We start from the raw sequence: 18309 nt of genomic DNA, 5'->3' as shown, positions 1-18309 counted from the left end.
ACAATTAATAATTGTTTAATATCAACTATTATCCAACTCTCTGGAATTGTTCCCCCAAATATCTTAAGTAGTTAGTTTGTTCAAATTAGGGTCTAAACAAGGACTGCATGTTAACACTGATGATTCAGTTGATACAAAAACTATCCCACTTTTTTCTTTGTTCTCCTTCTCTGTATTTTTCAATGTTTAATGACAATGAAGGGCAAATAAGGCATGGTCCCAGACTAAATCAGATGGATTCAGTATCTGGGTGTCTTTAATGTATTTTTACAGAAAAAGTTCTAGAAACCAATTTAAATGTTTTTGTTTTGAATTTGTTTTGATGAGAGGCTGAAGAAGGAGTTTGAGTCTATCATCTGAAAGAATGACTGGAATGCAGGAGGTGTTGGGGAGGTTGCTATAGCATTGGTCTCAGCCCCATGGATTGGGGGTCAGAGCCTTAAGGAAAAAGAAACTGCAGGGAAAATCCCAAAGAACTGCTCTTATGAGGCACTTGGCACTATTTGTGTGACACAAAATGAGAGAAGACATTTCCTCCCCTTCTCTTCAGCACACACAGCACCATGCCATCAACTTTTGTCTGACTCTGAAGTTCTGAAAATTTGAAATAACTTAATAAAAATATTACAAAAGTCTTACGTTACAGCAAATTTTGAAATAATGCAATCCCTCCAATTAAAATTTAATCAAAAGCATTTATCTCCAAAGCTACTGGGAACATGGATATTTTGAGCTCTTGCCACATAGTGGTACCATTTTGGCAGGCAAACAGTTGTGGAATTAGTCTTAAAGTACAAGTTTGGTTTAAGGTCTTCATAAAAGTATGTCTTTCAAACAGTGTGACCACCGGATATGTTTTGAGTAGAGGAACACTCCAGAGAAAGGAGCACTATTTTGGCACATTAAAGATTTGTGGTTGAAGACGCCTCAGTCTCCACCTCCACCTTCAGGGCTCTCCAGAAGGCAACAGCCTCAGTGCTGAGGGTCACCTCAGGCAGCTAAATAGGCTTAGGGAAGCCAAGGGGAATTCTTGAATTCACACTGGAGAGCTTTGGAATTCCCAAATACAATTGGTTGGAATTTTAAGGGGAAACCAACCACTTAGATTTTGAAGATAGGGACTAGAGGCACTGAAATTTGGAATATTACTATCAACTTTGTTCTCCTTGTATCCTAGGCTGGTGAGGCCTGGTGAAATTTTGTAATAAATGAAAAAATAATGAAATACCAGCACCAACCATGAATGCTAACTGACAAATAATACTGAATTTATGGTTCTTTAGTGGCAGCAGTAATTGGTCCCCCTTAACTTTTAACTTTGTTAAATATTGTCCATTTATTACATCTGAGAAAACTGATGTGTTTACATAATGCCAATAGAAGAAAAATGTTTTACCTCTATAATATTTGAAATACCTACTATAATAATAGGTAAGAACCAAACAAAAAATAAATGTAAATCATTGAATTCATATTACAATTTTTGTTTTTTAGTGTATTATAACAAACTTTTTCTTCTGGTAGGCAATTCCTTTTTTTGCTCGGTTAATCCTTGAACTGAAAGATCATACATTAAATTACCTTAACATATCTCATCATATTTTAAAGTACCGTGTCTTTACTTCATTGATGAGCTTCATTACTATCTCATATAGCATCATTCTAGAATAATGCTAGCAATGTAGTATGGGATTTGCTATGGATTGGATGTTTATGTCCGCTAAAATTGGTAATGTTGAAACCCAATCTCCAATGTGATAGCATTTGGAGGTGGGGCCTTTGGGAGATGATTAGCCCATGAAGGTGGAGCCCTTATGAACCAATCGGTGTGTTTATAAGACACTCCAGCGGGCTTCCTCACCCCTGCTGCTCTAAGACGAAATAGCAAGAAGTCGGCAGGTAATGAACCAGGGGCTGGGCTCTCACCAGACAAAGAATCTGCCAGCACCTTGATCTTGGACCTCCCAGCCTCCCGAACTGGAGAAACAGACTTCTGTTGTTTATAACATCTATATTTTGCTACAGCGCCCTGAATAGACCGAGACACGGTTTATAAATACATATTGAATGCATTACTTCAAATCCCTCCCGACTCTGATTTTTTTTTTTCTATAGACTGGAAAAGTTCAAAGAAATAACAAAAATACTAAAAAGAAACCACGTCTTTAATGCAGAAGTGAGCAGTGTCTCTCTTTAATGCAGAAGTGAGCAGTGTCTGTGACAGTACATGACATGCTATAAAGTGTTGGATTTTTCATGAGTGATTTTCTTAGATATTTTTATCTTTTGCAAATTATTGAAACAGTCTTTAATGCCCAAGGTGGTTCTTATGCCTGGAGACAAACATTGACTGATATTTGTATTTTAGGGTTCTATTTAATAAACACTTATCTAAATAAATGCAACTTTGAAAAATCAATTTCCTAAACATGTAAATGTTTATTACAAATTTTATGTAAAGTACCTGAAACAATTTAAACAAAATTAAAAACTTACAAAAACATTCTTTAGAACTCTCAAATGCCATACGTAGCAGACAAGCATACAAAAATGCCCTATCATCAGCTATTATTACTTACTTTACACTTAAATTCATCTTAACATAAACAATGTGAATCCAGGTCATCTCTTCATCATTTCACACCTTCACTATTTTTACTCCTTCCAGGTTACGGCAATACTTAGCTTGATGCCTTCTCAAGAAAGAGTAATCAACCAAATTTTAAAAGAAAAAGGATATCTTGCAAACCAGCAAGGATACAGGATGTGATTATCAACCAGTTGATTCTCATTTGGGGCCCAGGATCTGCCTGCCTCTCCCAGATGATTAAAACCCTCACCACTGGGGTCATCAGGTTAGGTTTCCTTTTTATAGTTCACCAGTAAGACACTTAAGTCCACATCTTTCTTTTAGGTTTTAGGGTTTTATTACACAGTGCTCCCTATGATAGAATCATTCTAAAATTCATAGCATTATTTTCAAAGGGAGCAATCTCAAGGACACCAGGGTAGCTCAATTGGTTATGTCTGCCTTCTGCTTAGGTCATGATCCCAGGGTCCTGGAATGGAGTCCCACATTGTGCTCCCTGCTCAGCGGGGAGCCTGCTTCTCCCTCTGCCTCTGCCTGCTGCTCCCCCTGCTTGTGTTCTCTCTCTCTGTCAAATAAATAAATAACATCTTCAAAAAATAATAAAATAAAAAATAAAAGGGAACAATCTCTAGGACATGTTAAGTGAGAAAAGCAAGAAGCAGAAGGCTACACATCATCTGCTACTTCAATATAAGAAGTTGAAGGGGAGGAGAATACAGTGTATTTGCTCATACTTTTCAAAAGGAAACGATGGAAAAACTATATAGATAAATTAAAAACTACTAAAATCCCTTAGAAAAAGGGATGGAATAGGTAAGAGAAAAGGTAGGTATAGAAGCAATACTTTTCAGAATACTGATTTTATTGTTTTGATTTTGCTGCCATGTACTATTATACATAACTGGAAAAGCATAGTTATATCAAAGAGGGAAAAAGATGACTATCAGCACAAAGAATTATTTTGGGTAACAAAAAATGTATTATTTTTACTGAAAATATTTCGTAGGATATATATATCTTAAGGACAAAAAGAATTGGGTTTTTTTTGGAATTGCATACTTTTCTTAAACTGCATTCAGTGGGTTTTTTGGTTTTGGTTTTTTGTATTTTGAGAGAGTTGGGGGGATGTTGGGGCAGAGAAAGAGGGAGAAGAAGACTCCCCCCAGAGCAGGGAGCCCAAAGCAGGGCTCACTCCCAGGGCCCCAGGATCATGACCTGAGCCCAAGGCAGACACTTAACCAACAGAGCCACCCAGGCACCCCTGCATTCAGTGGTTTTATTGTTAGTGGTCTTGTAGTATTGTTATTACAAAACAGTTATGTCTGTGTTGTAAGATGAAACTAATAAGCAATTACATTACTGTCTATAGGAATGAAGATTCATAAAAGCAGGTTGACCAGACTACTGGGCGTCCCCCCATGCAATGCCCATAACACCCCCTATGCAGCTACTCTTGTCACCAAGAGGAAAAAAGAAAAAAAGAACCTGAATATCAAGTCTGTTGATCTAACTAAAAACTTGTAGTAAATACAAGAAACAGAGCAAATGAAATAATGCCAGAGGAAACAATGAGAGTGTGGGACATTTTACAAGACAAATGATGTTTTCCTCAATAAAGAAGTGGCATGGGAAGTAGGAAAGATGAATTACAGTTAATTACAAGAGGCATTTGATCTGACACCCGAGTGCCATGTAGACCCTCCATGGATTCCAATTTGACAAACCCATGTGTAAAAAAGGCATTTTTTTTTTAAAGATCTTATTTATTTACTTGACAGACGAGATGACAAGTAGGCAGAGAGGCAGGCAGAGAGAGAGGGGGAAACAGGCTCCCTGCTGAGCAGAGAACCTGATGTGGGGTTCAATCCCAGGACCCTGGTATCATGACCTAAGCCAAAGGCAGAGGCTTTAACCCATGGAGCCCCCCAGGCGCCCCTAAAAAAGGCATTTTTGAGACAATTTGGTGTTCAGGAATTATTGCTAATTTCATTACACAGAAGATGGCACTGGGCTGTGCTCTCTAAACATGTTCTTTTTTGTTAGAGTACATATTGATGCATTTACTGGTAAAATAATATAATTCCTGGGATTGGCTTTCTAATACTTCAGCAAAAAGGAAGGAGGGGAAAAGGGAGAATGATTAACAAGATTGGCAAAATTATTGATTATTGTTTAAGCTGGATGAGGGGGGATCATTATGGTGTTCTTTTTGTGTGTTGTGTTTCCATTTTTCCATAATGAAAAGAGTTTTTAAATGTTATAGATGACTTTTCTTCTTGTAATTAGTACGCATCTGGAGATTTCATTTCCTAAGCAATGAGAATCAAGTCTGTGAAGTTAGTTTCCTCCTGACAATGGTGGATTCTTTCATCTTGGAACACACAGACAAAATATCTTTCTATTTGCTATTATGAGAACAGTTCCTACTTTTCTGTAACTATGTGCCTTACTCACAGTTTCCTTCTGTGTTTGCACAAACAGAAACAAACACATAGTTATAAATAGCCATATGCAGGCGGTCCTTGCAGGACAGTGTCCTGACAGATCATAAAAATGATTTCACACTGAAAGCATACAAAATAATCTTAATAATTGGAACAATTACAATTGTTTGTGATCTTTAAAATGTTTTGTCAAGCTACATACAGGAAAATGAAACTTGAGCATTCACTTACACCATACTCAAAGATAAACTCTAAATGGAGGAAAGACCTCAATGTGAGACAGGAATCCATCAAAATCCTAGAGGAGAACATAAGAAATAACCTCTTCAACATCGGCCACAGCAACTTCTTTCAAGACAGCAACTTCTTTGGTTGTCTCCAAAGGCAAGGGAAACAAAAGTGAAAACGAACTTCTGGAACTTCATCAAGATCAAAAGCTTCTGCATAGCAAAGGAAATAGTCAACAAAACAAAGAGACAACCATGGAATGGGAGAAGATATTTGCAAATGACACTACAAAGGGCTGATATCCAAGATCTATAAAGAACTCCTCAGATTCAACACACACAAACAGATAATCACATCAAAAAATGGGCAGAAGACATGAACAGACACTTCTCCAAAGAAGACATACAAATGGCTAACAGACACAGGAAAAAACAACATCATTAGCCATCAAGGAGATTCAAATCAAAACCACATTGAGATACCACCTTACACCAGTTAGAATTGACAAGATAAGACACAACAAATGGTGGAGAGGATGCAGAGAAAGGGGAACTCTCTTACACTCTTGATAGGAATGCAAGCTGGTACAGCCACTTTGGAAAACAGTGTGGAGGCTCCTCAAAAAGCTAAAAATAGAGCTACCCTATGGCCCAGCAACTGCACTACTGGGTATTTACCTCAAAGATACAGGTCTAGTGAAAGGAAGGACCACATGCACCCCAGTGTTCATAGAAGCAATGTCCACAATAGCCAAACTATGGAAAGAACCAAGATCCCCTTTAGTAGAGAGTGCATAAAGATCTCCATATATACAATGGAATATTACTCAGCCATCAGAAAGGATGAATACCCAATATTTGCATCAACATGGACGGAACTGGCGGAGGTTATTCCAAATGAAATAAGTCAAACAGAGAAAGACAATTATCATATGGTTTCACTTATTTGTGGAACATAAGGAATAGCATGGAGGACATTAGGAGAAGGAAGGGAAAAACAAAGGGGGGAAATCAGAGAGGGGAGAGGAACCATGAGAGACTATGGACTCTGGAAATCAAACTGAGGGTTTTAGAGGAATGGGAATGGTGGTGTGGGGATGGGTTAGCCCAGCGATGGGTATTAAGGAGGGCACATATTGCATGGATCATTGGGAGTTATATGCAAACAATGAATCACGGAACACTACATCAAAAACTAATGATGTACTGTATGGTGACTAACATAATATAGTAAAAAAATTATAAAGAAAAAAAATGTTTTGTCAAAACATTAAAAACTCTCTTACCAGCAATTATAGCTGTATAAGAAACTGTATGGGAAAGAAAATGGAAAAAAAAAACCAACAAAGCTGATATTTGCTATACTGTAATTGAAAATATTGGAAACTTTAGGGATTAAAGTATTTTTTGTAAAAAAATTTTTTCATTTTTCTCTGAGGGTGAAGGAGAAATAAATTAATATATTTTCAACTGTGGCTGAGCCCTCTAACTCAGCAATCCTAGGCACCTGGAGATTTACCTTTTGTGAAGTCACATCTAGTTTCTGTTTTTCCTACCTTATGATATGAAGTGGGCATTTTTTCTATGCCTTGGTGAGTTGTCATACTCCCTTCTAAGTCCAGATAAGCTTCCCATAGTTTTCCCTTTGCACGTTCAACATCATGAAATATCTCTGAGAATTCCTTTTCTAATAAAACTATGGTTTCTCAGATTTCCCTGCAATTCTTTAAAAGATTCTCTATAGGCTTCTAGCTACACATTGGGCACAATCTGATTATATTTCATAAAATCACTTTCAAAATATTGACAATGAGGTAGATGCCTCTACCCTTCTACCCCAGGTTGTTGTAATTTTAGTATATTATAGCAATGATGTTTAAACTTTTCTCATATGACATTATACTTAAAGTGGAATTATTCTAGAGTGTAAGGTGGGGATGAGAGACCTAGAATCCCATTCCCTGCATCTCCCCCTCAGCTCCTGAGGTGATCCCCCACAAAACACCTCCAAGAATACAGTTTGCAGATACAGTTTGCAGAATACAGTTTGTAGAGTACATGGCTGATAAAGTGAAGTCATTAAGACATCCACACACCATGATGCAGATCAACTAGGATTCATCCTGTGGGTTCTTCCCAGCATGCTGGTCCTCTGAATCATCCCAGCCTTGGCAGAAATATCCTATACCTCCATTGCTGTCTCTCTGTTGCAGACACCTGATTAGAAGCCAGTGCTACCCTTCACCCAGCCTTCCAACTGATGCCTCAGACTGATCTGGCTCTCAGCATCCATCGTGACCGGGGCTCTGAATCCACCTTTCAGTGCCCAATGTCACCAGCAACTCCCAAGTGCTGCCTATACTTTCCAAGACATCAGCCCGGGATCTAGAGGTATCATACGCAGTTCTACGCACACATAATTTGCGTTGGTATTTCTCTCCCCACATGTCTTTTGCTATTTTAGCTTCTCTCAGATACACAGTGTTTGTTCTAAAAGACTCCATGTCCTGAATTACTTCCTTGCCCTCTTTACAAGGTCAAAACCCACTGTTGGAGTTGGTCATTCCTTTCATTAACACTTGGGTCTGGAGGCCGCCTGGGTGACTCAGTCGTTAAGTGGCTGCCTTTAGCTCAGGTCACGATCCTAGGGTCCTGGGTTCAAGCCCCACATCGGGCTCCCTGCACAGCAAGGAACCTGCTTCTCCCTCTCCCACTCTCCAGGCTTGCATTTCCTCTCCCACTGTCTCTCAAATAAATACAGTCTCAAAAAACAAAAAAACAATCAGGCCTGGCTTTTAAGTTGGACCTCATTAATATCTGGCCCTATCTTTAGAAGCATAATACCGGGGCAGATGGCAAAGAAAATAGAGAAGGGTAGAAGACAGAAGGAAGCAGATTAGAACAGAAAGAAAATATCCTCCTTTAAAGCTTTCCAGAATGCTGTGTTTATCGTTATAAAGATGCGAGAGAGGAGGAGGAGGAGAAAGAGGAAAGGAGGAAATATAAAGATTTTCTCAGAAGTGAAAGAATAAAGGCTTGGCAAATGCTTCTTGAAAGTTTGGGGAGGTTACTATGAACGTGGTTCTGGAGAGGGGGTGTGCACACATGTGTGTGTGTGTGTGTGTGTGTGTGTGAGAGAGATGTTCCTTCACTTTTCTGAATGCCTCCAATTCCAAAACACTTTGACCTCATACATGTTATAAAATCTAATGCCATTTGAGATCTTCCAACAAAACTTATTTTTAAATGTTTGATTACTAATACTGACCAGCTGATCATCCAGCCCAAAGAGTTGCTCCATGTACGTTTCAGACAATCTCCGAATTTTTGGCCTCATTGATGGATCGATGCACATATCCCTTTAATAAAATCGTCAAACAGAGGCAGACATTTCATTTCATAGTCGTTAGTTTTATCATTAAATCAGCAATTTGAATCAGTGATTCCATGGGTGGAGGGGAAGGAAGAGACACTTTGGGGAGAAGCATATCAAAATCACCTGCAGGTCTTTTTCAAACTACCCCCTCCTCAAGATTTTGCTGAGCGTCCCAAGAGGGTATACCTCCCTTTCTTCACCCACAACTTGAAATATCTGCCCTGTGAGGACGTGATTGATGAGAGAGAGCTGTATTTCTCGTTAAGAACCAGTGGGCAAACTGTTCCTATTGACGTCTTTGGGACTTACAAGCCTGTGGAGGGATTCTTCAGCCATCTTGAAAATGGAAGTGTTCCTTGGCAAGACCTCTTTCATTACCACACAATGAGGCTTTTACCTTCAAAATAAAATATCTCCCTACTGTAAAGCAAAGCAATACTCACCAGAGAAGACTTTCAAGACCATTTTCCATGATAGTAATGATCATTTTCTGTAAATATTTCAGGGGATCCTCAGGACATGTAATAAGTAGGCCGCATAACAGAGCCTAGGGAAAATGAAACAAATCACTCTTCCTGGATCTGTGTGTTCTTACTAAACAGCAGATGGGCTTCTCTCCCACAATTACAAAGTTAAATAACGTGACAGTTTTTTAGGTCAACGTGCTCCCGCTTTTTTATCCAGTGTTAGTATTTTGTTGAAGTCAAACTAAAATGCTTCCCTTTACTATTGAAAGAAAAATCCATTGTCAACGACACCATAGGGTTGCTGCTTAGTGTTTTCCCTTATGTGAGCAGAGATTTGTAGCCAAATTGAAGACATAGTTGTCTTATAGTGGGTTCTACCCGTTTTAAGGATGACGACCCCTGACTGACTTCTTTCTCCCCCAGAGCTAGAGAATATAATTGCACAAGAGGTCAGTGATTCTTTTTTTTTTTATTAAATTAAACCTGGAGATTCACAGACCTGTACCCCTGGGGATAAAAATATATTATATGTTTATAAAAAATAAAAAATAAATAAAATAATTTATTATTATTTTTAAAAATAAAAAATAAAAAATAAATAATAAAAGTAAATAATAAATAAAATAAAATAATTTATTTTTTATTTTTTATAAACATATAATATATTTTTATCCCCAGGGGTACAGGTCTGTGAATCGCCAGGTTTACACACTTCACAGCACTCACCATAGCACATACCCTCCCCAACGTCCATATTCTTGTCACAGTTGCAAGATGAATGTAGATAGTATTCTGTGACCTAAGGGCTGAAGTCTTCTATTACCCGGAGGCCAGACTTCCGACAGCTCCCTGAACAGTCCTGATGACAGGCTCTTCTGCCTTCTGGCACTTTAGGGCCTGAGTCCCCAGAATACTGAGTTTTTCTACTTCCCACTCCTCACCACGTCATTCATTCTGTTGTAGCACCCTGAGAACATTTACCTCAGAATCACCTGGGGGTTGAACAAGTGAAGATGGAGCCCTGGGAGCTGCATTTTGAGGAGCTCCCCAGGTGATTCTTAAACACTCTGAAGTCTGAGAACTAGGGCCTAAATGGAGTGCAGCATTAAGGTGATTTTTTTTTAAAGTTAGGATCTAATTAATGAATATGAGAAATCACTTATTTCTTTATATTTCTAAGTTCCACAGATTAGAAAACGACAGTCCCTGCAGAAGTCAAATCAAGTTAAAAGGATAAGTATCTGGAACGTTAGTAAAGGCATAAAGAACTAAGCAGAGTTTAAATGTTCACCTTCTGGGTAAGAAATCTCATTGTTAATTTTCCCACTGGGCAAAATAAAACAGACTGAGGCTTTATAGAATTAATGCATGAATGGTACATAGCCCTGTGCTAATAAGAAAATCATAACTAGTGAACCAATAGCTTTTTTTCTGCCCAATGAAAATAAAAATTATGAAACCACTAGTTTAGTCTTTATAAGCAGAGGCAAAATATGCAAACATTCCCACAGGATGAACATTTGACTCTCACAAAACATCAATTAGGGCTTTATCAAGGCAAGGTTTCTTAGTGAAAACTTACACAACAAAGGACAAAAAAGACCAAGTTTCACAAGTGTGCAATTCTCCACTTTCTTTTGATTCTGCCTAACTCCATTCCCAATATTTTTCAAATATTCTGAAAGGTGTCTGGGGACTGGTGATGAACGTAGATTTATTCAGGGTAATTGTTTATTTTTTTTTCTTTTTTCTATTTTTTAAAGTTTTATTGATTTATTTTAGAGCCTGGGGGCAGAATGAAAGGGAGAGTCGTAAGCAGACTCTGCACTGAGCATGGAGGCCGACATGGGGCTTGATCTCATGACCTGGAGATCATGACCTGAGCCAAAACCAAGAACTAAAACAGATCGTGCCATCCAGGCACCCCCAGGACATTGTTTCTACTCCTTTCTACTACTACCCATCTTTCAAGAAACAAGATAATGCAGTCGCTGGAGTCCACTGGGTTTAAATCCTGGATCTGCAATCTTCTAATGTGGAACCTTGGATAAGCTGCTCCTCTGTTCCTGTTTCCTCACCTATACATGGGATCATAAAGGTACATATGTCATAGGCTATCATGAGAATTAAGTGAACTAATATATGTAAAGTACTTTGAATAGTGTCTAGCATAAAATAAGTACTCAATAGATAATAATGATAATATATTATATTATCATATATAATAATGATAATAAACCATCATTATTTTTAACCATTCCACTGCTAATTCTTACCTTCATTAGAGGGAAAGACTTGAGCAAAGAGAAAAGAAATTCAAATTCAAAGAAATTCAAAACTATTCCCTTGTACCACTCAAAGCCAGTGGGATGACAGAGGGATTGATTTCATTGATTTCATACCAAGCCTAATGGAAAAGATTAAGACAAATGTATTTGGGGGGAAATGATTAGGAGAGAGAACTTGATGGACCAATAGTTTAAACATAAATAGTAAGACAGTAAATGTCTATGAGAACTGTGGGTCCATATAAAACACCTAAAAGAGCAAGTCCTTATTTTTTTCAAGGTTTTATTTTTAAATCATTTTTACACCCAACATGGGGCTTGAACTCACATCCCCAAGATCAAGAGTTGCATGTTCCATCCACCGACTGAGCCAGCCAGGCACCCTGAGAGCAACTCTTTTCAGATATGCAAATAAGTATGGTAAAATACTAAGGGCCTATGTAGCAATGCAAAAATTAATTGCTTCATGAGTGCAAAGGTAAAGTGCTTGCAAAAAGCTTGTGAAGCCCTCAATAGTTTCTAATAAAACTATTATTGTTATATTATTATTATTATATTATTGGAGAAACTTCCAAGGGTCAAGGAATGGGCAGAAGGTTTACAGGTAGGGTCTTTCTCTTGGCAAGAGCAAAGCCTCATGGGCGTAGACCCGTTTGGTTGGAGTAAAGGGTTCAGGTGAGAGAGAAACAGACATAGCCATTCTGTGAAGAAGCCGGAATTCTATACCAAGACCTGGGACTGGGTCCTCCTCTAGAATCCTCTAGGTCATTCATGATCAAACCCCAGCAAGATCAATCACGTGGCCAAAGGCCAATCATCAGAACTTCATGGCTCATTTTGCTTCCTAATATCCCACTAGGGATGACTTGGACTTTTAGAGGGTATATTCTTGCTTCTGGGTTTCACAGATGAGGCAAAGAAGGACCAGGTGATTCACAGAGTGAGTAGGTTTTTAAACTACAAACTCAGGGCTCCTCCCTTGCACATAGCATGCACTCACACAAAATTGTCCACATGTGTATCTTCCTCCAGAACTTGAGGGGGTTTTTTCCACATTATCTGGAAATATTTTATGCGTATGCAAACCCACAAATACATTCTTCTTTTATGGTAAAATAGGGTGCCTGGGTGGCTCAGTCAGTTAAGGGTCTGGCTTCAGCTCAGGGTATGGTCCCAGGGTCATGAGATCAAGCCCCAGATTGGGCTCCTTGCTCAGTGGGGAATCTGCTTCTCCCTCTTGTTCTGCCCCTCCCCCAGCTTGTGCACTCTCTCTCTCTCTCTCAAATAAATAAAATCTTTAAATAAATAAATAGATGGCAGAATAACCAACATATAGTTTTCACCTTGTTTGTCTGGGGTTTTTTAGATGAAGATTGCTTTTAAAAATGCAATGTCAGGGGGCGCCTGGGTGGCTCAGTGGGTTAAAGCCTCTGCCTTTGGCTCAGGTCATGATCCCAGGGTCCTGGGATCAAGCCCCACATCAGGCTCTCTGCTCAGTGGGGAGCCTGCTTCCTCCTCTCTCTCTGCCTGCCTCTCTGCCTACTTGTGATTTCTGTCTGTCAAATAAATAAATAAACCTTTTTTAAAAATGCAATGTCAGAATCACAAATTACAGAAACCTCTTTCCTTAGGAATAGGTTTAAGTTTCTTTTTTTCCTTTTTAAAGAATTTATTTATTTATATGACAGTGAGAGAGAGAGAGCACGAGCGAGCATGAGTAGGGGATAGGGAAGCAGGCTCCCCGCTGAAGAGGGAGCACGATGGGGGGCTCCATCCCAGGACCCTGGACCATGACCTGGGTTGAGCTGAAGGCAGACGCTTAATCAACTGAGCCACCCAGGCGCCCTGGAATAGGTTTAAGTTTCTGTTCAAAGTCTCTTGCACCTCCCTAAGCACCCCCAAACAAGCCCCAAGTGACATCTCACAAACTCTTGCCATCCCCACCTCTGGTAGAAATGGAGTTGGCATGCCATTGTGTCATTTGAGGGGACCTCTTAATTTGTTTCTGTGAAAGTTAATAAGTTAAAAATGTGAAAATACAAAAGTTTCTGCGTCTTCTTGACATTTAAATAGAGGGTCCCAAATTTTTACTTTGGAAACTCCATAACTGAAAATATAGTGAAGATTATTGAAAAGGGTCAGCTGACTTTGGCCCTTCAGGAGGGACCTCAGGGAGAGGAAGGTGCCCCTTGAGGGGTTTTAAGGCAGAGTGGACATGTGAAGAGACCGTCTCCGTGAGGTGAGAGCCAGACAATGGATTCTGATACCTGCGGGATTGCACCGGGCCCGACAGGGAGGCACCCACCAGCTGTGGAATCCCTAGACAAGTGAATTGCTACTGGAGAAAAAAATAATTATATACACTTTTGGTTATTTAAGTGTTCCACGAATTTGCCTCTGGAACAACATCTGAGAAATGGGGGGCTGGGCTAAGGGAACTCAGCAAACGTAACTGCCCTCAAGAGAACCACAACCTTTTAGCCCCAAGGTCCCATAAAATGAGTCAGGGTATCCAGTTCCTTCTGTCCCACATTGGCTGGCGGTGTCTTGCTCCCATAGCCAACAGCTCCTCATTCTTGCCTCTCTAGCAAATATTTGCAGCTGTTAGTCCCTAAAAGAAAATACCCAGGAATAGTCTATGTGATATAGAAATAAATGCAATATTTTAAAAATACAAATTGGAATCAATCACGAAAGAAACATAAAACATAAATATCATAAAAATTTAAAAGGTTTTATAGTATTTCTTCTTTTTTTAAGATTTTATTTATTTATTTGACAGACAGAGATGACAAGTAGGCAGAAAGGCAGGCATAGAGAGAGAGGAGGAAGCAGGCTCCCCGCTGAGCAGAGAGCCCGATGCAGGGCTCGATCCCAGGACCCTGAGATCATGACCCGAGCTGAAGGCAGAGGCTTTAACCCACTGAGCCACCCAGGTGCCCCTATAGTATTTCTAAAAATAGAAAACTTTGCATAAGGATCATGATTTGTAACTTAAATACGCCCTCTGCTGGGAATATCTAGTTTTGCAAACCGAGTCTTAAACAGAAATGCGATCTTAGGTTTGAAGAACACTTTTCCGCTCTCACAGACAACCACTACATGTTTAGACATGTTTAAACATCTAGACAACCACTAGATTTTTAATAATTTGGTAGACACTTTACCCATAGTATCTCCCCCACCTCTGGTCCCATGGGGTAGGCCTTGTCTGTACGCAGTGTGCTCGCTCCTGACTAGTAGAAAACAGAGAGAGAAACTGATCTCTAAATATTACATACAAAGTATGTCTGAAATTCTACCCAATTCTACCAATAAGGCTTCATCGTATATTGCCCCATCTTAATATCTTTTTAAATACAAATGTCTTGGGGTGCCTGGGTGGCTCAGTCGGTTAAAGCCTCTGCCTTCAGCTCAGCTCATGATCCTGGGGTCCTGGGATCAAGCCCAGCATCGGACTCTCTGCTCAGTGGGGGGCCTGCTTCCTCCTCTCTCTCTGCCTACTTGTGATCTCTGTCTGTGAAATAAATAAATAAAATCCTTTTAAAAGTCTTAAATAAATGAATAAATACATAAATACTTAAATAAATACAAATGTTTCTTGTAAGGAATATATCCAAAGAGATGTCCACAGTGGTGGGGTGAGTATTTCAGAGTTCTCAGAAATATCTCAGTGAGTGTAGAACCAAAAGATAATTCTCAGTTTTCCCATAGTTCCATCTAGGTGCAGGCTCTGAGTCTCCACAGGCAGACATTTTTTAAAAACCTTTGAATTTCTAAAATATACTTTTCCTGAATTTAAAATGGTATACAGAAAGTTAAACTTTTATTGCCCAAATTTACAAGTATTTGATCAATCATTTCATTTATTTCAAACCGAGAATTAAAGTTTAAAAAATACTTGCCTCCAAGGTCTTAAAAAAAAAACCTTTCTATTTCTCAATGTTTCTATGTCTTGTACAAACACTACAGCCCTTCTATTTCTCGATGTTTCTATCTCTTGTACAAATAGTACATGTAGATTACATGGAAGGCATATTAGATACTGGTGGTCCCTGATGGAAATAGACCAGCTTGTTGCAACATGAGGCTATGAACCATGAAGGAGGATATTATTTGGGGACAGAAAACAACTGTGGTGATTAATCACAGTGATTTCAAATTCATCTTGTGAAATCAGAAAAAAAAAAATCTTTAATCCCCTCTCCAAGTTCATGAGAATCCCAAAATATATCCACATAGGACCAGAACTGTTCTTTGATGCTGCAGGATGGGTGGAAAGGGAAGCAGCAGAGCTCTCTTCTCCCAATGCCCCTCCTCTGACCGTAGAGCATTCCTCCTAGGAGTCAGGACAAGCCTGGGATTCTGCTAACACAGAACCAAAAAAACCTTTGGAATCTACCAGCATGCAATTAGGCACACACAGGCCTACCTGCAAACTGAACCAAAGTGAGAGGGTTTTATGAAGGTGCTAGTTGGGGCAGACACTGAGCCATCTAGGAATGGCAGGAGACCTCAGTCATGCGGCAAGAGCCAAAGGGATCTCATCCCAGGGAGACCAGACACAGGCCTGCAACAGGCCAACCAGCTGCACCTGGGATGAGAAATTGGAGCTTCCCAGTAAAAAAGGTTTTTCTGCTCCCTGGGCTTTCTTTATTGCTTTCTAGTTTATTTGGTAACCGTATGCAAAAGCATACTGTTTTTCCTACATTTAGGCCAGCATTTCAGTATTTTCTTTTAATATATGAACATTTTTTTCTGATTATAAAAATAGTATATGGTGTATGCAATTTGGAAAATTCAGAGAAAATATAGAGAAGAAAATAAAAATCAACCATAATCCTGCCCACCAGAAATAACCTCTAATAAAACTTTTAACTTCAGTCTTTCACAATGCATGTATTTTTTACAAATTAAATTTTAAAATTATAGTTTTACAAATTAAAATGAGGATTATGTATTGTTATTGTGTATCTTTTTGGGGGGGTTATCCCTTTTTATTTTCTTGGTTATGAAACATTTTTCCACATCTGGTCAAAATTCTTCAAAACATCATGTACTGGGGCGCCTGGGTGGCTAAATCCGTTAAGCGTCTGCCTTCAGATTAGGTCATGATCTCAGGGTCCTGGGATGGTGCATCCCGTGTCAGGCTCCCTGTTCAGGGGGGAGTCTGCTTCTCCCTCTCCCTCTCCCCCTCCCTCCACATTCATGCTCTCTCTCCCAAATAAATAAATAAATAAATAGAATCTTTAAAATTTTTTTTTAAAAATCATGTATTGAGGTTGGTTGGTAATCTGCTACAAATAATAGTACCATAAATTTTTATAACTTCTAAATGGTTGGCCATCTAAGTTGTTTCAAACTTTGTCCCATTATTAAAAATGGTATGATGTAATATTTTCACTATTAATGATGAAATGTACATATCTTCATCTCTGACTACTTTGTTAGGATAGATTGCAAGAATATAGAATCAGGAGGTATGGGGTTTTTTTGTTTGTTTTTAAGATTTCATTTACTTATTTGACAGTCAAGAGATCACAAGTAGGCAGAGAAGCAGGCAGAGAGAGGGGAGGAAGCAGGCTCCCTGCTGAGCAGAGAGCCTGAGGAGGGCCTTGATCCCAGGACCCTGAGATCATTACCTGAGCCGAAGGCAGAGGCTTAGACCACTGAGCCACCCAGGCCCCAGGAGGTATGTTTTGAAGCTCTTCATACCTATCTCAAAATTGCTTTCTAAAAAGGTATTATCGGGACGCCTAGGTGGCTCAGTTGGTTGGACGACTGCCTTCAGCTCAGGTCATGATCCGGGAGTCCCGGGATCGAGTCCCGCAGAGAGCTCCCAGTTTCACGGGGAGTCCGCTTCTCCCTCTGACCTTCTCCTCGCTCATGTTCTCTCTTACTGTCTCTCTCTCAAATAAATAAAATCTTTAAAAAAATAAATAAATAATAAATAAATAAATAAATAAAAAGGTATTATCAATTTATACTCTTATTAACAGCCAATGTGAGTGTCCATTTTACCTTGCCAGCACTGATAATTATAAAATTCTAATTTTTGTTGATTTGATGGCTGGAAAACAGTAATTCATTTCATCTACACTTTGTTTTGCCAGGTGGTTAAATAGTTTTCTTCCACTGACTATCTGTTATGGGCTAATTGTGTTCCCTCAAAATTCATGTGTTCAGTGTGATGATATTTGGAGATGGGACCTCTAGCAGGTATTCAGGGCTGGATGAGGTCATGAGAATAGGGTCCTCATGATAGAATTAGCACTGTTATAAAAAGACACACCAGCCAGCTTGCTCTCTCTCTCTCTGCCATGGGAGACACAGTGAGAAAGCAGGTGTCTGCAAGCCAAGATGGGTGCCATCACCAGAACCCACCCACGTGGGCACCCTCATTTCACACTTTGAGCTCTGGAACTATGAGAAGACAAATTTCTGTGACTTAAGCCCCCCAGTACAATGGTATTTTGTTATGGCAGCCCAGGAAGACTAAGACACTAGCCATCTCTGATTTTGCATACATTTTATTTGTCCTTTATTGGGATGGGCTTCATCTAGAAGGATTAGGGAGGTAGCTATAACAGTATCCAAAGAGAGACAACCCCAGAGAATGAGAACTTCAGAAGGACCGAACCAAGGCCACTTATTCAATCTCCATCTGTGTCACCAAAAGTCTCCCCTAGAGTCCTTCTCAGCTGTGGGGTTTATTTTGTTTTGTTTGTTTTGTTGAGAGAGAGAGAACACATGAGCACCAGGGTAGGTGAGGGGAGGGGCAGAGGGAGAGATCGAATCTTAGGCCGGCTCCACACCCACCACAGAGCCCAAGGTGGGATTCGATCTCATGACCCCGAGATCAAGACTCCGAGCCAAAAATCAAGAATCAGGGACTTCCTGGGTGGCTCAGTGTTGGC

At 39.5% G+C, this 18309-nt stretch overlaps 1 protein-coding gene across 1 annotated transcript in view; it reads right to left on the bottom strand.

Moving 5' to 3' along the window:
- Positions 1 to 18309, bottom strand: part of FBXL13 (F-box and leucine rich repeat protein 13) — a 248616-nt gene that overhangs the window by 224218 nt on the left and 6089 nt on the right. The window contains exons 2-3 of the mRNA XM_059170911.1: positions 9081 to 9184; positions 8530 to 8620 (exon numbers count right to left, since the gene is read on the bottom strand). Coding sequence (XP_059026894.1) covers positions 8530 to 8620; positions 9081 to 9184 — 195 coding nt within the window. The remainder of the gene's footprint in view (positions 1 to 8529; positions 8621 to 9080; positions 9185 to 18309) is intronic.

Source organism: Mustela lutreola, chromosome 4, assembly GCF_030435805.1.
Source record: "Mustela lutreola isolate mMusLut2 chromosome 4, mMusLut2.pri, whole genome shotgun sequence".
Classification (NCBI taxonomy): Eukaryota; Metazoa; Chordata; class Mammalia; order Carnivora; family Mustelidae; genus Mustela; species Mustela lutreola.
Note: the sequence above shows the minus strand (reverse complement) of the source record. Positions and strands in the feature narration are given on the sequence as shown.